The 19250-nt window shown below is 49.0% G+C and overlaps 2 protein-coding genes and 1 long non-coding RNA gene across 3 annotated transcripts; 1 reads left to right on the top strand and 2 right to left on the bottom strand.

Annotated features, from left to right (window-relative positions):
* Positions 1 to 1149: 1149 nt before the first annotated feature.
* On the bottom strand, positions 1150 to 3432 carry LOC136787985 (RIMS-binding protein 3-like). Its single transcript, XM_066985428.1, has one exon. The coding sequence runs from the start codon at positions 3430 to 3432 to the stop codon at positions 1150 to 1152; it is 2283 nt and encodes a 760-aa protein (XP_066841529.1).
* An 816-nt stretch (positions 3433 to 4248) lies between these two features.
* Positions 4249 to 7454, bottom strand: LOC136787984 (dynactin subunit 2-like). The gene is made up of 11 exons (XM_066985427.1): positions 7407 to 7454; positions 6480 to 6641; positions 6237 to 6397; positions 5976 to 6123; positions 5826 to 5891; positions 5709 to 5747; positions 5332 to 5409; positions 5083 to 5154; positions 4866 to 4968; positions 4670 to 4761; positions 4249 to 4583 (listed from the first exon to the last, which is right to left on the bottom strand). The coding sequence occupies exons 1-11, from the start codon at positions 7452 to 7454 to the stop codon at positions 4497 to 4499; spliced, it is 1056 nt and encodes a 351-aa protein (XP_066841528.1). The 3' UTR covers positions 4249 to 4496.
* Positions 7455 to 8793: 1339 nt separating this feature from the next.
* LOC136788034 (uncharacterized) lies at positions 8794 to 13860 on the top strand. The gene is made up of 2 exons (XR_010827045.1): positions 8794 to 10114; positions 10921 to 13860. It is a non-coding gene; the product is annotated as an uncharacterized lncRNA (long non-coding RNA).
* The last annotated feature ends 5390 nt before the right edge of the window (positions 13861 to 19250 follow it).

Below are 19250 nucleotides of genomic sequence, written 5' to 3'. Positions count from 1 at the left end.
GTTCCCACTCCAGGAACCGGCGCCGGGGCTGGCTCCGGAGCTGCTGTGCCGCCGGCTCTGCCCCGGTGCTCCGGGCACGCAAAGGCTGCACCCGTGGGTTGCCGCCGTCCCGGGGTGCGAGGCCGTGGGTGACCCCCTCTGAACCCCTCCACCTTCACCTCCCTGCTCGTGGACTTGCGTGGCCGGGGTCTTTGGGCGGGTGGTCCCTGCGAGGGGCCCGGCAGGACTCCCCCCGACGCCACCGTCCCTCCGAGCTCCTCCGAGGTGGGTGAGCGTAGGAGCTCCCACCGCACCACCCAGCACCTTCCCCATCCTTCCCAGCCCCCGGGCGACTGTTTCGGTTGGGATCCAGCCACCCCTCTAGACCCTGCCTGGTCATCCCGTCCCCACCACGGTGGGTTTGGTGGGCTGCCTCTGCCTGGGATGGCCTCAGCCTTCCCCACAGCAGCCCATACAGCGCTGTGCTCTGTACTTGTAGCTAGGCTACAACTGACTTGCTATTGCACCGATGTGTTTTGTCTACTGCTGAGCGGCGCTGGCACAGCACCAGGACTCCCGCAGCGCCCTCCCTCTGCCACCCCCCAGCCCCAAATCCAGTGGCTTGCCCACCACCATGGGCAAGAGGTGCGGAGGGGGCATCGCCGGGGCGGCTGACCCCAAAAGACCAAAGGGATAGTCCATATGACCACGTAACGCTCAGCAATAAAAGCCATGGAAGGGGAGGGAGAAGGGGGGAGCTCTCCTTAGGGAAATGTCCGTCTCCCCACCAACCACGACGTGTATGGAGGCCCAGTTTCATGTTAGTGTGGGGGGTGGGGGGAAGGTGTTTTTGGTTTCTTTCCTTTGTTTCTCACTTCCCTACCTTGTTAGCAATAGGCAATAAATCTTACTCTCTCCCCACTCTGAGTCTGTTTTACCCGTCACGATAATTTTTGAGCGATCTCCCCCTCCTTATCTCAACCCTTGAGCCCTTTGTGTCGTATTTTCCCCCCCTTTCTCTTTGAGGAGGGGGAGTGAGAGAGCGGCTGAGGTGGAACTCGACCGCCCACCCAAGTAAAACCACCACACAGACACAAATTCCTTGGTCAAAAAGATTTATTCTGTCTCTGTTTCTTCCTTCCCCTTCTGCTGCAAGAACTTATTTCGATATCACTGTCTTGCAGGGGATAACAGCTCTGAACTTGTCACCTGGCTGCTGTCTGAAACTTCTGTCGAAGTAGAGGAGAAAAGTCGTCTTCCGACAGCCTTCCGCTCCCTCACAGACCCGTCATGCTCGTCCACGTCTCCAGAGACGTGAACGTATTCTCCCCGAGCATGAGGAAGCTCTGCTTCGGGGCGCTCATTAGGACCCTCAACAGGATGGTGGCCCTGTTGAGCTACAAGTCTTTGAAGTTTTGGTGATTCTTGTCCCAGGGACTGCGGGACGAAGGACACATGCTCTGCTCCTGACTCTCCGTTCCCACCTACAGAGCCCTCATCTGAAACAGTGCAGCACCCAGGACCGTCGCGTGTGGCATCAGATGCCGAGCTGCTTGTGTAGAATCCCAGGATTTTGGCTGCCTTCTCAGAAGCATCAGAGCTGTCTTCATGGCTGCAGAGGTCATGGGACTGCTCTGCATAGGCCTGTGCTGTGGGAGGTGTCATTGCCTGGGGTAGTTCTGAGACGATAGGGCTGGATTTTTTTCTTTTCTCTTGCTCAAGTTGCTGAGAGAGCAGCTCCCATTGTTGACATTGGTGCTGATACTGCTGCTCTGATTCTCTCAGCTGCACTCGAGAGGCTTGCAGCTCTTCCTCACGTGTCCTTCTGAGCTCTGCCCAAGCCCTCTGCCAATGCTTAACTTCCTCTTCTTTTTTCTGCAGCATTAGCTTTGTTTCCTCGTGGTCCTGCTGCTGTTGTTGCGTCCTTTCTGCCGGTTGACTCATGGCTTTCAATTTGCAGTCGAGATCCTTCAGGAGCGTTTGAAGACGTTTGGCTGCTCCAACGGCAGCATTTCGCTGCTCTGTCGCTTGCACGAGTTTCTGCTTCAGAGCAGCGTTTTCGGATTGAATCTCCTCTATCCTCTCCTTCTGCCTGCGGAGCTGAGAAGTTTCCTGCGCGCGTCTGGCTTTTTCATTTCTCATCTCTGTCAGACACACTTTCAGCTCCTCGTACCTGTTCTTCAGCCTTGAACGTTCCTGATCCAGTTTCTTTTGCAGCTGAAGTTTTTTCCCAGCCTCGGTTTCCAATTGCCCTCTCTGCTGCTGGTCGACCTGCTCCGTCTTTGCAGCAGTCTTTCCAGACTTTGCAGCAAGCTCTTTCAGCTTCCTGGTTTTTTCTGTCAGATTCTTGGTAAGGAGGCCCAGCATACCAAGCTCCTGCTTGAGCCTCCCCGCCTTCTCCCTCGCTTCCACCAGGGAGCTCTCGTTCTTCAGGAAGCAGGTCTCCTCTTGAAGGACCATCCATTGCCTGGCCAGGTCCTTCAGGGCATTCTGCAGCTGCGCTTTCTGCTGCTCCAGGAACGGGCTGTCTCCGCTGCCAGGTGGACAGGCCTCTTGCTGCTCTGGGACCTGAACCCCAATGTCTCTGACAGATTTCCTGCTGCTCTGCCCTTCACCCCGCAGGTGAGCGTCTTCTGAGCTCGAGCAGGTTGTCCGCTGCCCTTCTCCACCACCAGCACCAGATGCACCGGAGCTCTTCGAAGAGCCGGGCCTGGTGGCTCCTGTGCCCAGGAGACTCTGCAGGCGGTGCTGGGCCGCGGCCCTGTCCCCGTTGTGGGAGGCAGGCGCCCCCCCCTCAGCCTTCTCCGGGATGTACTGAGAGGGGAGTTTCCTCCGCAGCTGCAGCTTCTCCTGGAGGTCCAGGATTTGGGCGGCCTGCTTGCTATCTGCCCGCCAGCAGAGCTGCCTGTTGACGTCCTGCTGCTTGCCGCGGGCCTCGCTGCCGCCGCTCCGGCCACGGTTCACGGGCACCTTGAACAGCTGCCGCTGCAGGTCCCGCACCTGGCGGACGGCCTCGTCCCACTGCTGCTGGAGCAGCTGCTGAGCCTGGCACCACTTGGTGTTCCCCTCACACAGCAGCTGACGGATCTCCGCTGCCTGCTGCTCCTGGATCTGCTCCCACAGCCGCTGCAGCTCCCGCGCCCGCTCCTGCTCGCATTTGGAGCGTAGCTGCTTGGCCAGGAGCTGCCGCTGCTCCTCTGCCCTCTTCTTCATCTCACGGGCTTCATCAGCAAAGCGGCGCTGCAGCTCCTGGGAGCGGAGACGCTTGGCCTCCAGCTGGGCCCTCACTGCCTCCAGCTGGGCCCGCAGCGCCTCCAGCTGGGCCCGCAGCGCCTCCAGCTCCTGCCTGTGCTCCTCCTGCTGCACAGGCCTGCTGGGGGGTCGCGCTGGGCCCCGACGGGGCAAGGGGCGACCACGCGCCACAGGCCCCTGGCCCACGCCACCCCGGATCATGGCTTAAGGAATGCGAAATCGACGGTTTCACCAAACGCTGCCAGCAATAGCCACCAGCGATCGCGCGGCCTGGGCCTCTGAGGGACAGCAGCCTCTGAGCCCTCAGCAGACACCGGCTCCCAGCACCGCGCAGCAGCAGAGGTCGCCTCTGCCACTGGCCCGGCCTGGGCGAGCGCGGCCTTATATAGTGTCCGGGTGATGACGTCATAAAGGAGGGATGACGTCATAAAGGAGGGATGACGTCATAAAGGAGGGATGACGCCATATGACCTTATATGGTATGTCCCCGCCCGGACACACCCCGACAGCCTCAGCTCAAGGGGCGCAGAGGAGGGAGGTGAAGGGTTGTTAACCCATGCAGGCATTATACAGCCGTTAGCATTTGCTAGCTGGCAAGTCCACAGCTTCTTGGATCCCCATGGATCGCATCCATGGGGACCTGATGACATCCATCTTGCCAATTTATGCCTAAAAAAATGCATTTCCAGCGCCCATCCTTTCACCTTACTCTGTTTAACAGGACGAAAGCAGCCGTCCAAAGCTGTATTATTTTCTCCCCTTTCTCAAAAGCATCCTCTCCTGTGTTGCCCCACACGACGATGTCTTCAACGTACTGCAGGTGTTGAGGAGAAATATTTCTTCACTGGTAGGACAAGGGCTAATGGTTTTAAACTAAAAAAAAGCGTAAGAAAAGTGTAGCTGGAGCTACGCTGGGGGTGCTTGGAGGGCTTGCATGCGCAGTAGAAGCTGCATTTCAAACAGCCCAGCTGGGCCCTGCTCGTGTCCCGCAGCCCGAAGGAGAGGCCAGCACGGACACGCTTTGAACCAGGACATTTATTGGGGTAAATCCAGGTTGGGGGAGCAGTGACCCACCCCTGGGTGCTAATGGGGGGCTGGGAAGGGCCCCTCCACAGCCCCGTTCTGCGCAGGGGAGCACGGCCAGCTATACACAAACAGGGACTGCTACTTGCAGGCAGAGGGAGTGATTCCCAGGGGATCACAATGTCGGGGGGGGGGGGGGGGGGGGGGAATGCAGATGCTCAGGGAGGTGCTCCAGGGTGCTCTCACTTTTGCAGCCGCTTGATGCGGGCTTCTATGTCAGCAAAGTTGTCCTCTACAATGGCCAGGTTTTCCTTCATCGTCTTCTGGACCTGCAGGGGGGTCAGTGGGGAAGGGATTGAGCAGGGCGGACAGGATGGGGACCCCTCCCACCCCAGCACATGCTGCTGAGACTCACCTCTGCCAGCAGCACGGTGTTGTCCTTGAGAGCACCAGCTATCTCCTGCTGCGTGGTGTCCAGGTGCACAAGGACCTGCCCAAACTGTGTGGCTGGGAAGGAGGTGAAAACTCAGCACTGGAGGGCCCCCAGACCCCAGTATCTCCCTTGTCACGCCACGCCACTGTCCCCAGCATCCCCATTCCTTGCCCCTCACCTTGCTCGTGCGGGTCCCTGAGGGTCAGCAGTCGCTGCACTACATCGGGCAGGCTGCTGGCCACGGGGTCCCAGCGCTGCATCATCTCATAGACCTGGTGGATCTGGGGCAAGTGGCGGAAAGCAAGAAAGGAGGGCGTAAGCACAGTCTGCAGGGCGATTCCGCATAAGCCCCCCATGCTGTGGTTGCTTTGGGGGGCCCTCCCTGCTGCTCTTACCTTGCTCTGGGTGTCAGCGTCTTGCACAACGGCCTTGTGCTTGGCGATTTCATTCACCTTCGCCAGGACGCTCTGCGGAGGGGGGGAAGCAGATGTGACACCCCAAATCCAGCAGGGTCCACCCCAATTTCATAGCCTCTGCGGGTGCCCTCCCATGGCCCCATGCCATCCTCTGGTGGGGCCAGCGGGCCCAGTGCTGGCTGGGGGCTGCGGGACTCATCCCCACCTCCCTCCGCCTCAGGCCCTCACCTGCAGCCGGGCCTCCACTTGGTCCAGCACAGCCACGTCCAGGATGTTCACTTTGGCTTGGAGGATCTGCACGGTCTCCTGGGGAAGGAGAACAGGGTGTGTATGGGGTGCCTGGGCATGAGGGAACGGCTTAAAGCTGCACCAGGGGAAGTTCAGGCTGGGTATTAGGACAGAAAATCTTCACTGAGAGGGTGGTCGAGCAGTGGAGCAGGCTCCCCAAGCAGGGGGTCATGGCCTCAAGCCTGCTGGTGTTCGAGAAGCATTTGGACAACGCTCTCAGATTTATGGTTTAATTCTTAGTGTGGAGCCAGGAGTTCGACCCAAGGGTCTTCATGGGTCCCTTCCAACTCAGGCTATTCTAGGATTCTAGGACTCACCACGAGGCTGGTCCCCTTCAGCCCGACCAACAGCGGGTTCTGTGGGGAGGAAAATCACATCAGTGGGGCAGGATGGAGGGCAGGGGAGCGGCAGGGCTGGAGCTCCTGGCTCCTTACCTGGCTGTCAGGCTCGTACCGCACCATCGCCTCCAGCTGTGCCAGCCGCTTCTCCAGCTCCGCAATCTGGAAACGAGGGAAGCGAGGGCTGAGAGGGCAGGACAGCCCATTTTGGGGTCAAACGCTGTGACTCCCCCTCCGCACGCTCACCTTGGCAGCCTGGGAGAACTGGTCCTGCTCTGGCCTCCAGTACAGCTCAAAGGTGAGCGTGTCCCCGGTGGGGGCTGGCGCCTTGGCGGGGCTCTTCCCTGCCGCTGTCTTCTTGCACTTCGCCACCTCCAGCTGCTGCAACAGGCGCCTGGGCGAGGGGAAAAGGTGGGCACGCTGCCCTGGTACCGCCTCGCGGGGATGCTGGCATCCTCCCCCTGCTGCCCCCCGCTTCCCAAGCTGCGGCCACGAGCCCACACTCACTTGGCCAGCGCGCCTTCGGGGTCTGCGAAGTCGATGGCTGCGGCAGGGCCCAGCAGCTTCTCCAGGTGGCTGGAGACCAGCTGCTGCTTCAGGCCCTCCACCTGCCTGGCCAAGGCCATGGGCGTCAGCTCCTCCTCGGCCGCCGACTCCTTCACCGCGCTCTGTGCAGGGGGGGACAGGCAGCAGTGTCAGCCCCCGGGGACGATCTGCCCGCAGGTGCCAAACGGCAGGGGTGGTGCTCACCTGGATCTGCTCCACCTCCCGGACCAGCTCCTGCACCTCGTGCTGCAGCCGCTGGTACCGCTGCTGAGGAGTCTCTTTGGCACCAACGCCCTCACCGTGCTGCAGAGAGATGAAAGGGGGAGGGGAGAGGGAAAGGAGAGGGGTGTCACGGGGGCTCGGGGCCTGCCCACGGCACCAGGGATCTGGCAGTGCTGGGACACCGGGACCCAACTCCCCTGGGCGGTACCCGTGCCTGTGCAAGGAAAGGAATCGACCAGAAAAACCAAGTAGCTGAGTCCCTCTGTTAGTAATAGAAGATGAAATAATACAATATTGCTTAATATGTTACATTTACGATGTACTGTTCCGGGGCTGCGCTTGGAAGATACAAAATATATGTGCAAGGGCAGCATGAGAGAATGCACCCATTCATGAGGAGGAGTAAGGAGGATTAAAAGAATGCTCCATTTGCAAGACATCTAGATAACTGGGGCTTCTTGGACCCTGGGAACTGGATCAAACCAACCTTGCGGTTTGGACTGAGACCAAGGGCTCAGAGAGCGTGCGTGAGAAGGAAAGGTTAAAAAGTTCAACTCTGATGAAGACATCTTACCTCATCCCGACGACCACCCGGACGACCACCAGAGAGTAGTAGGCAAGCGCAGAAGGACTGATAAGATAATTAGCATACGAAGCGAGGCTAGGCGGAGCTAGGAAATGAATATGCATAGATGAGTTGTGAAACCTAATGCATATGTAATATCTTAGGAGATAAAAGAGAACTAAGAGAACAAATCAGACGAAGTTAGATTTGGGCAGGCATGCCCCTAACTTCCGGCGCCTAATAAAGCACCTTCATATAATCACTTTGTGGATTATGTGTCTTCATGAACGCTAAAATTTTGGCGACCCAGATGGGACCTCGTGGGCACTGCTGAGGTGGCTCACGAACTGATCACGCTCCAGCCGGCACCGAGGAGTTTCTCGGGGAGCCATCGGCCGCGACCGACCCCCGCTGCTCACAACGTACCAATTGTGAGAAACACTCCGTAGCCAATAACTTAGGCTCAGGCGAGGATCTCAGTGAAGTAGTAATTTATTCGCGATTGCAATGGCGGGCGCCCCACAAGCAGGAGAGCGCACCTACTAGTTCCAAAACACAGTTTATATACTTTTTGATGACAGGACCCTCCCCTGTTTCCCCACTGGAGTGGGTAATCCAGGTTCACAATCTATCTGATGCTTCACAGACAATGCCTGGCCTTCAGTTGCCGGCCTGTTTTGGAGATGGTAATGTTTTCTCCCCTTATCTGGCTTGACTTAACACAGTGATTTTCACCTGATTGCTCTAAGGAGGCTGGTTGTCTGCGTTTTACGAGGTCACCTGCTGAGCTTTCTTATCGCTGTAAGCACATCTCAATACCACATTCCTTCCTTCTAAACAACGTAACACTGCAAAAACAACATTTCTATTCCCACAAAGATTAGGAAAAGATAGTAAAAACCTGCAATGAAAAGTTTTGCATGGAAATTGAAACAAGGGACAGTAATTAATATAAATAAATAAAAGGGAATGGGAAATCAAGGAAATGGGTAATATCCAAAACAAAGACATTTTAAAGAAAGCCTCCTTGGGTGTACATTGGCACACTGCAAGGATATTGTCCGAACGGGGAGTGGGGGGGGTGCGGAAAGCAAGAGGACTTCCACTAAGTATTGCAATCAATTGTGGCCACTGTATAAACTAAATGGCCACTTTATGGATCAAATTAAATGGCCACTTTATGGATCAAACTAAATGGCCACTTTATGGATCAATCGACTGTAACAGTGTCTTGCAATTAATGTTGTTCTTGAGGAGAGAAGGAAAATAGGATGAAATGTTGTATACTGATATGTTGTTTCAGCATCTTGGAGGGAAAAGGTATGGAATTAAGTTGGCCCCTGACTGAGCCTTTGGTGTTGGCATTAGAAAAGTACAGGCTAGAGGAAGATAAAGGAAGTGTTAAAAGGGTTGTTGAAGGTGTTAAAGGTTGTGTGGCATGTAGTATCTAACAGAGCTGTTTGAAGTTGAATGAGCAGGGGAAGAGGATGTAGGAACGTTAATAGTTCCGCCTCAACCCGAGGCTGAGATCTCAAAATCACGGGTGTGAGCCCTCTGGGGCAGAGGGACCATGATGGGTCCCAGAGAGTTGTCATGGAAACAGAAAAGCAGCTAACTCTTAAAACAACCTGAGTTCATGTGTGAGCTCAGATTGCCAATGGGACCGCTCAGGGAACTTTCAACCATTGCATTCCCCTGACCGACCCCTTCCCCACCCCCCCACCCCCCCCCCCCGAGACCCTTACCACCCTGGAAATTATGTAAATACCAAAATCTGGTTAAATTGGGAATTGAGAATCTGTTCCAAGAAGGTCCAAAAGAAAACCCTATGGAATTTTTGAATTTCTGGACCAACTTTGAAATGCAATGGGAAAAAAAAAAAAAAAAGACAGAAAATTTGGACCTGGCTTCAGAAAACAAACAGAGGCAATTGGCTAGCCTCTTTCTAGGGCAATCAGCCCCTGATATCAGAAGGAATTTGTCTTAGGCTGCAGGATAAACTTACAACAGTCAGAAATGACGGGGACCTGGGGCATCTACCCTAGCAGGTCCACTAGTTGAAATAAAGCTAGGAAACGAAGACAGGGGCTTGAATTTTTTTGTTGTTGTTGGTTACAGGAGCTTCTTTCTCTGTGTTAATTAGTCTGTAAATGTAATAGGAGCAACATATTCAGTGTTAAATAGTTTAAAAGGACGATTAGGAACTAAGACAACTACAATAATTGGAGCCACAGGGAAGGAGGAGGAACGGCCATTCTTACAACCCCTTGATTTGCGTTTTGGGGGTAAGGAACTAACCCATGAATTTTTGTATGTACCAGAATGCCCGATTCCACTCTTGGGACGAGATCTATTAGCTAAATTAGATGCAACAATAACCTTTGAGGATGGAGAATTAATAATGAAGGTACCTGAGTCCAAAGTAGGCCAAATCCTAATGACCAAAGATAAACCCTTTGTTAATATTCCAAGAGAAGTAGAAAATGCAGTTAGAGCAACAGTACGGGAAACAGACGTACCAGGGAAGTCGAAACTGGCACAACTGGTAAAGGTGGAATTAAAGGAATGAGCCAAACCTGTTTGAATCAAACAATATCCACTTAAGATAGAAGCTAGGCAGGGGATAGTGAAAATTATTGACAAATTTCTCAACTATCAGATTTTGGAAGAATGTAAATCGGAATACAATACTCCAATTTTTCCAGTAAAGAAGCGGAATGGCAAATATAGATTGGTACAAGATCTTAGAGCAATAAATGAAATAACAAAGGACATTCAGCCGGTAGTGGCTAATCCTTACACATTGTTAACATCTGTGAGAGAGAAATATAAATGGTTTACTGTGATAGATTTAAAGGACGCCTTCTTTTGCATACCTCTTGATAAAGATAGTAGAAAATTATTTGCCTTCGAATGGGAAAATCCTCAGAGTGGACGAAAGACACAATTAACTTGGACAAGACTCCCACAAGGCTTCAAGAATAGCCCGACCCTCTTTGGAAGCCAGCTGGCCAAGGACCTGGAAATCTGGACAACGCAAGGACAAATACAGGTACCCAGAAGTCAGTATTTGTTGTTACAATATGTAGATGATAGTTTGATTGCCACAGAGAATGAGTCGCTCTGCACCCAAACAACCATCGAAATTTTAAATCAGTTAGGAACGGGTGGTTATAAGGTTTCAAAGGAAAAAAGCACAAATAGTTTGCTCAACTGTAACATATTTGGGGTGTGAGATTTCCCAGGGACAAAGAAGTCTGGGTGTCAATAGGATAAAAGCTATATGCACCATCCCGGAACCTCAAAATCTCCATGAGCTAAGGGCCTTCTTAGGAATGGCTGGCTGGTGCAGATTATGGATAATGGATTATGGACTCATAGCTAAGCCCCTTTATGAAGCTCAGAAGGCACAGGATTTTATTTGGGGAAAAATACAGAAAGAAGCTTTCAAGAAACTTAAAGACGCCCTAATGAAGTCACCAGCTTTGGGCCTACCAGATTTATCAAAAGATTTCCAGTTATTTGTACATGAAAGACAACGACTAGCACTAGGGGTACTAACCCAGCGACTGGGAAGCTGGAAAAGACCTGTGGGATACATTTCTAAGCAACTGGATGCTGTAAGTGCAGGATGGCCCTCATGTTTGCGGGCAGTAGCGGCAACAGTTCTCTTAATCCAGGAAGCAAGGAAACTTACCTTGGGAAAACGTATTGAAGTTTTTGTACCACATATGGTAACAACTGTTTTAGAACAAAAGGGGGGCCACTGGTTATCACCCAGCCGAATGATGAAATATCAGGCAATACTAACTGAACAAGATGACGTAACCTTGAAAACAACTAACCTGTTAAATCCAGCAGTATTTCTAGGAACTGTTCCAGAAGAAGGACCGTTGGAACACAAATGTGTGGAAATAATCGAGCATACCCATGCCAGCCGCGAGGATTTGAAGGGTGTACCCCTTGAAAGGTATGACTGGGAACTTTTTACTGATGGTAGTAGTTTTGTGGAGAATGGAACACGATATGCAGGGTATGCAGTAACAACCCTGAAGACAGTAATCGAAGCAAAACCTTTACCACCTGAAACATCAGCACAGCGAGCGGAACTGATAGCCCTAACTCGAGCACTGGAACTGAGTAAAGGAAAGATGGTAAATATTTGGACAGATTCAAAGTACGCTTTTGGAGTAGACCATGTTCATGGAGCATTATGGAAAGAAAGAGGGCTGTTGTCCTCACAAGGGGCCAATATAAGATATCAAGAGGAGGTGTTAAATTTGATAAATGCGGTACAAAAACCAAAACAAGTGGCTATTATGCACTGTAAAGCCCATCAAGGAGGAACCTCGAAAATATCAGAAGGGAATCGGCTGGCAGATCGAGCAGCTCGACAAATTGCTCGGGAGGTGTGGAATGTAATGGCTTTGGTACCACTCAAGGTAGGCCCCACTCGTCTTAATCTTCCCAAGAAACCAAGATATTCGCCAGAGGATGAGAAATTAGCAAATCTCCTAAAGGCCCGAAAGAACTCTGATGGATGGTATGTAACCGCTACGGGCCAGGTAGTAATACCCCCCTTGGTGATGCGAGAAATACTTCAGACAAGACATAATGACTGTCACTGGGGTGCAGAGGCAATGGTAACATTTTTAAAACGTAGCATTGTCTCGACACATATGTTAACAATGGCAAAATCAGTAATGTCAAAGTGTGAGATTTGTCTGAAAAATAATCCAGTAGCAAGAAAACATGCTGAGATGGGAAGAGTTAGAGTAGGAATAGAACCAGGAGATTACTGGCAAGCTGATTTTTGTAGAGTTACCTAGGACTAGGGGATATAGGTATTTGTTAGTAGGGGTTGACACCTTTTCCGGATGGCCAGAAGCCCTTCCCTGTCGCACCAATCAAGCTAAAGAGACAGCAAAATGGTTACTGCGGGAAATCATTCCGAGGTTTGGGGTACCATTAGGAATATCCTCGGATAGGGGACCCCACTTTGTTGCATCTGTGGTTAAAGACGTAAGCCGGCTCTTAGGAATTTCTTGGAATTTACATACTGCATGGAGACCCCAATCTAGTGGACAGGTAGAAAGGATGAACCAGACTCTAAAGGGACAGATCAGTAAAATCTGCCAGGAAGCCAAAGTACAAAGTACAAACAGCCAGCGATGGAACTTGGACTACACACCTGCCGATAGATGGGGAAGTAAAAGCAATAACTCTAGGACTCCCTCCACACAGTGTCCAATATGGAAAAAGTCTCCTTTTAAGGGAAAGTTGGAAACCCTACAAATTAGTAGGGCAAAAAGAAGTTTAGAAGAAGGGGCAGATGAAGATATATGGCATGAACCCTCGGGTGGAGTAAAATTCAGTTGGGCGTTAGAATCTCTATTTGCACAGGTAGCTACTTATCGAAATAGGGAAATGATTTATAAACTTACAGGATAAGTGAGTAGGCTCGCGAGAGCCACGAAAGAAGGCTTTAGAGACCTTAATATCCAACTACAAGCTACAACTAAAATGGTGCTACAAAATCGATTGGCATTAGATACACTGTTATTAAAGGAACATGGAGTATGCGGATTTCTAAAAGATCATATTGATCATTGCTGCATCCACATTTCAAATGTGACTATTGATGTAGAACATGTCATAGAACAACTGGCTTGAGTGGAACAAGATGCAGAGCAGGAAGAGAAAGATATGACAACAAGCTGGTTGGATAACATTTTTAGTGGATGGAATATTAGTAATTGGGTTAAATCCTTACTGGAGACGATAATTATATTGGTGATCGTAGGGGTACTAATTTAGTTAACATTTATAATGCTGAAAAGTCTGATTCTAAGGAAGACAACCTGGAATTGGACAGTGATGCAAACCATTGCTCGGCATATGGAACCACATCCGCAATACCCTCCACCGGCATATAACGACTTCGGATTTCAGAGAAAGAATCTGAGGAACCCAGGAGGCGAAATGGAATGAAAACCGAATAGACAAAATCGGTTCCAGATCAAGTGAACCCAACCAGAAGAGCGAATGTAACATAAAGCAGAAGTGGTGGACTTATGAAATGTTGTGACAATCCTAATCTTTGTAATTTCCTTGATTCTTAATGATGTAATTTTCCGTGATTATATTATTGGTGAGCACTGAGTGTAAAATATTTTAGTTAGTTAGTGAAAGCATTTGCCCTCCTCGAAAGGAGTGAAATGCTTTCAAAGGGGGGAAATGTTAGTAATAGAAGAAGAAATAATACAATATTGTTTAGTATGTTACATTTGCGATGTACTGTTCCGAGTCTGCGCTTGGAAGATACAAAATATATGTGCAAGGGTAACATGAGAATGCACCAATTCATGATGAGGAATAAGGAGGATTAAAAGAATGCTCAATTTGCAAGACATCTAGATAACTGGGGCTTCTTGGACTCTGGGAACTGGGTCAAACCAACCTTGCGGTTTGGACTGAGACCAAGGGCTCAGAGAGCATGCGTGAAAAGGAAAGGTTAAAAAGTTCAACTCTGATGAAGACATCTTACTTCATCCCGACGACCACCCGGACGACCACCAGAGAGTGATACGCAAGCGCAGAAGGACTGATAAGATAATTAGCATACGAAGCGAGGCTAGGTGGAGCTAGGAAATGAATATGCATAGATGAGTTGTGAAACCTAATGCATATCACAGTATCTTAGGAGATAAAAGAGAACTAAGAAAACAAATCAGACGAAGTTAGATTTGGGCAGGCATGCCCCTAACTTCCGGCGCCTAATAAAGCACCTTCATATAATCACTTTGTGGATTATGTGTCTTCATGAACGCTAACAGTAGTAGTTTTGTGGAGAATGGAACACGGTATGCAGGGTATGCAGTAACAACCCTGAAGACAGTAATCGAAGCAAAACCTTTACCACCTGAAACATCAGCACAGCGAGCGGAACTGATAGCCCTAACTCGAGCACTGGAACTGAGTAAAGGAAAGATGGTAAATATTTGGACAGATTCAAAGTACGCTTTTGGAGTAGACCATGTTCATGGAGCATTATGGAAAGAAAGAGGGCTGTTGTCCTCACAAGGGGCCAATATAAGATATCAAGAGGAGGTGTTAAATTTGATAAACGCGGTACAAAAACCAAAACAAGTGGCTATTATGCACTGTAAAGCCCATCAAGGAGGAACCTCGAAAATATCAGAAGGGAATCGGCTGGCAGATCACAGATTCACAGATTCACAGATTTCTCTAGGTTGGAAGAGACCTCAAGATCATCGAGTCCAACCTCCGACCTAACACTAAGTACTCCACTAAACCATATCCCTAAGCTCTACATCTAAACGTCTTTTAAAGACCTCCAGGGATGGTGACTCCACCACCTCCCTGGGCAGCCCGTTCCAATGCTTAATAACCCTTTCGGTAAAGAAGTACTTCCTAACATCCAACCTAAAACTCCCCTGTCGCAACTTTAGCCCATTCCCCCTCGTCCTGTCACTAGGCACGTGGGAGAATAGACCAACCCCCACCTCTCTACAGCCTCCTTTCAGGTAACTGTAGAGAGCGATGAGGTCGCCCCTGAGCCTCCTCTTCTCCAGGCTGAACAAGCCCAGCTCCCTCAGCCGCTCCTCGTAAGACTTGTTCTCCAGACCCCTCACCAGCTTCGTCGCCCTTCTCTGGACTCGCTCGAGCACGTCCATGTCCTTCCTGTAGCGAGGGGCCCAAAACTGAACACAGTACTCGAGGTGCGGCCTCACCAGAGCCGAGTACAGGGGCACAATCACTTCCCTCGACCTGCTGGCAAAGATCGAGCAGCTTGACAAATTGCTCGGGAGGTGTGGAATGTAATGGCTTTGGTACCACTCAAGGTAGGCCCCACTCGTCTTAATCTTCCCAAGAAACCAAGATATTCGCCAGAGGATGAGAAATTAGCAAATCTCCTAAAGGCCCGAAAGAACTCTGATGGATGGTATGTAACCGCTACGGGCCAGGTAGTAATACCCCCCTTGGTGATGCGAGAAATACTTCAGACAAGACATAATGACTGTCACTGGGGTGCAGAGGCAATGGTAACATTTTTAAAACGTAGCATTGTCTCGACACATATGTTAACAATGGCAAAATCAGTAATGTCAAAGTGTGAGATTTGTCTGAAAAATAATCCAGTAGCAAGAAAACATGCTGAGATGGGAAGAGTTAGAGTAGGAATAGAACCAGGAGATTACTGGCAAGCTGATTTTTGTAGAGTTACCTAGGACTAGGGGATATAGGTATTTGTTAGTAGGGGTTGACACCTTTTCCGGATGGCCAGAAGCCCTTCCCTGTCGCACCAATCAAGCTAAAGAGACAGCAAAATGGTTACTGCGGGAAATCATTCCGAGGTTTGGGGTACCATTAGGAATATCCTCGGATAGGGGACCCCACTTTGTTGCATCTGTGGTTAAAGACGTAAGCCGGCTCTTAGGAATTTCTTGGAATTTACATACTGCATGGAGACCCCAATCTAGTGGACTGGTAGAAAGGATGAACCAGACTCTAAAGGGACAGATCAGTAAAATCTGCCAGGAAGCCAAAGTACAATGGCCACAAGCTTTGCCTATAGCTTTACTGAGAATAAGGATAAAGCCAAGGAGTGGAATGTCAGTAAGCTCATACGAGATTACGTATGGAAAGCCTTATCAATCCCCAGAACCAAATCCTAATATGCATATAACAGGCAGCCAGGATGTTTATAATTATGTATTGTCTCTTGGCAAAACTTCAGCTCAACTTCAAAGGGTTCTGGTGTGGAACCGACCGTTGTCACTGGAAAATCCTGTCCACGACATTCAGCCAGGTGACCAAGTGTACATTAAAAACTGGAATGAAGAACCCCTGAGAGAACGGTGGGCTGGACCTTATCAAGTATTATTGACTACTTTTAAAGGTAGAAGGGGTGGATGCTTGGATTCATTATACTCGGGTGAAAAAGGTTCCCGAATTTTGGTCAGTGCGAGCAATCGGAGATGATACAAAACTACAGATGAGGCGCGTATAACCATACAATGTCGGGGTTCTTAAGAGCAGTAACGATAACAGTAATTGTTTTGTGTAAATACCTTGTAATTGAGTTCCTAGAAATACCAGAAAACTATAAGAAAGAGGAAATATTCAAAGGAGAAAATGTTACTTTGGAATGTGGAATGCACGACGATAAACCAATAACAATTAGCTCTCTACAGGTGGTCTGGGAAAAAATAAATGACTCCGGACAGAGCCAGGAAATATACGTAAACACAACCGAGGACAATACAGGATTGAAGGCTGGGTGGAAAGGGAAGGCGTACGTAAGTAAAACCCTACAATTGGGCCAACACCTGAGAGGAGCTACCACCCTAACCCTGTTTAGTGTTACTAAAGTCAACAAAGGAAACTACCGGTGCATGGTAACACATGAAAATAGATTACGGGATAAGAGAAATATTGGTATATCCGAAATTGGATAAAGGAATATTGGTAGCCCACCGAAAAGGATCTAGAAGAAAAAGAGAGGGCCAGGCACCACGGACACAAGTGGTACAGATCCCACACAGGCAACCATCAGAGAATTTACTGGTAGGATTGATTAAAGATTTTGCCACAGTGAAAGGAACTGATAGAATTACTGCTTGTATGCCCATTCCAAAAGCAACAGGGGGCCCGCTTGAGTGGGGTATAATAACCTCCCCACTGCCCCAAGTAAAAGGAAATGAAACAATTCAATGTAAAGAAGTGAAAGTTTTAGAGAGGATAAATGTTACACAATACTATAGGAAACTGAGCCCCCCCAACATCAAGGTCTGAATGTGAAAAGAACTACCAATTCGTAACGATACGCAGATTTAAGAATGTGGGACGGTATCATTACGATGAACTACGTATAGTAGAAGGGCCTAGAGAAAAGATTGTTTGGGAATGTCAAGAGAAAAATGAGCCAAAAGGAATGAAAGAGTGGGATAGTGATTGGACAGTAAGTTTATTGCAGAAATTCCAGTATGGAGGGAATACATCATGGTGTATCAAATGGCAGGGAAAGCAGAATGGAATTGATCAGTTTTATACAGTAAGCCGGGTTGATAGTAGTGGTAGACAAGAGTCAACAAAGGTAGCTTGGTGGACTTGTGAGAAGAAATATACTTGCGACAGTAATAATGAAGATATCGGGCACTTACTTCCGGTATTGATAGCTCTTAGGACAGGATGTGCTTGCCGAGGAATTAAGTACAATTCGGAAAGAAATAGCCAGGCTAGTCAAGTCGCAGTGGATTGTAGCTATAGTGCCATACATAAGTCCAGGACAATTTGTATGGGCAGCCAGTGATGGAACTTGGACTACACACCTGCCGATAGATGGGGAAGTAAAAGCAATAACTCTAGGACTCCCTCCCCACACTGTGTCCAATATGGAAAAAGTCTCCTTTTAAGGGAAAGTTGGAAACCCTACAAATTAGTAGGGCAAAAAGAAGTTTAGAAGAAGGGGCAGATGAAGATATATGGCATGAACCCTCGGGTGGAGTAAAATTCAGTTGGGCGTTAGAATCTCTATTTGCACAGGTAGCTACTTATCGAAATAGGGAAATGATTTATAAACTTACAGGACAAGTGAGTAGGCTCGCGAGAGCCACGAAAGAAGGCTTTAGAGACCTTAATATCCAACTACAAGCTACAACTAAAATGGTGCTACAAAATCGATTGGCATTAGATACACTGTTATTAAAGGAACATGGAGTATGCGGATTTCTAAAAGATCATATTGATCATTGCTGCATCCACATTTCAAATGTGACTATTGATGTAGAACATGTCATAGAACAACTGGCTTGAGTGGAACAAGATGCAGAGCAGGAAGAGAAAGATATGACAACAAGCTGGTTGGATAACATTTTTAGTGGATGGAATATTAGTAATTGGGTTAAGTCCTTACTGGAGACGATAATTATATTGGTGATTGTAGGGGTACTAATTTAGTTAACATTTATAATGCTGAAAAGTCTGATTCTAAGGAAGACAACCTGGAATTGGACAGTGATGCAAACCATTGCTCGGCATATGGAACCACATCCGCAATACCCTCCACCGGCATATAACGACTTCGGATTTCAGAGAAAGAATCTGAGGAACCCAGGAGGCGAAATGGAATGAAAACCGAATAGACAAGATCGGTTCCAGATCAAGTGAACCCAACCAGAAGAGCGAATGTAACATAAAGCAGAAGTGGTGGACTTATGAAATGTTGTGACAATCCTAATCTTTGTAATTTTCTTGATGCGTAATGTTGTAATTTTCCTTGAATATGTTATTGGTGAGCACTGAGTGTAAAACATTTTAGTTAGTTAGTGAAAGCATTTGCCCTCCTCGAAAGGAGTGAAATACTTTCAAAGGGGGGAAATGTTAGTAATAGAAGATGAAATAATACAATATTGCTTAATATGTTACATTTGCGATGTACTGTTCCGGGGCTGCGCTTGGAAGATACAAAATATATGTGCAAGGGTAGCATGAGAGAATGCACCGATTCATGAGGAGGAGTAAGGAGGATTAAAAGAATGCTCCATTTGCAAGACATCTAGATAACTGGGGCTTCTTGGACCCTGGGAACTGGATCAAACCAACCTTGCGGTTTGGACTGAGACCGAGGGCTCAGAGAGCATGCGTGAGAAGGAAAGGTTAAAAAGTTCAACTCTGATGAAGACATCTTACCTCATCCCAATGACCACCCGGACGACCACCAGAGAGTAGTAGGCAAGCGCAGAAGGACTGATAAGATAATTAGCATATGAAGCGAGGCTAGGCGGAGCTAGGAAATGAATATGCATAGATGAGTTGTGAAACCTAATGCATATCACAGAATCGTCTAGGTTGGAAGAGACCTCCAAGATCATCTAGTCCAACCTCAGCCCTAACACTAACAAGTCCTCCACTAAACCATCTCACTAAGGGCTACATCTAAACGTCTTTTAAAGACCTCCAGGGATGGTGACTCAACCACCTCCATTGGAATGGGCAGTCCATTCCAATGCCTAACAACCCTTTCAGTAAAGAAGTTCTTCCTAACATCCAACCTAAACCTCCCCTGGCGCAACTTTAGCCCATTGCCCCTCGTCCTGTCACCAGGCACGTGGGAGAATAGACCAACCCCCACCTCTCTACAGCCTCCTTTAAGGTACCTATAG

Source organism: Anser cygnoides, chromosome 32, assembly GCF_040182565.1.
Source record: "Anser cygnoides isolate HZ-2024a breed goose chromosome 32, Taihu_goose_T2T_genome, whole genome shotgun sequence".
NCBI classification, from domain to species: Eukaryota; Metazoa; Chordata; class Aves; order Anseriformes; family Anatidae; genus Anser; species Anser cygnoides.
Note: the sequence above shows the minus strand (reverse complement) of the source record. Positions and strands in the feature narration are given on the sequence as shown.

Excerpts from the sequence above, each read along its gene's own strand:
- LOC136787984 (XM_066985427.1), bottom strand. The coding sequence starts at position 7,454 with ATGGCTCCCCGAGAAACTCCTCGGTGCCGGCTGGAGCGTGATCAGTTC. Across the intron at positions 6,398-6,479 it reads GGGAGGTGGAGCAGATCCAG|AGCGCGGTGAAGGAGTCGGC; the intron begins GTGAGCACCACC and ends CCCCCTGCACAG. Across the intron at positions 5,892-5,975 it reads AGTTCTCCCAGGCTGCCAAG|ATTGCGGAGCTGGAGAAGCG; the intron begins GTGAGCGTGCGG and ends CCTCGTTTCCAG.
- LOC136787985 (XM_066985428.1), bottom strand. The coding sequence starts at position 3,432 with ATGATCCGGGGTGGCGTGGGCCAGGGGCCTGTGGCGCGTGGTCGCCCC.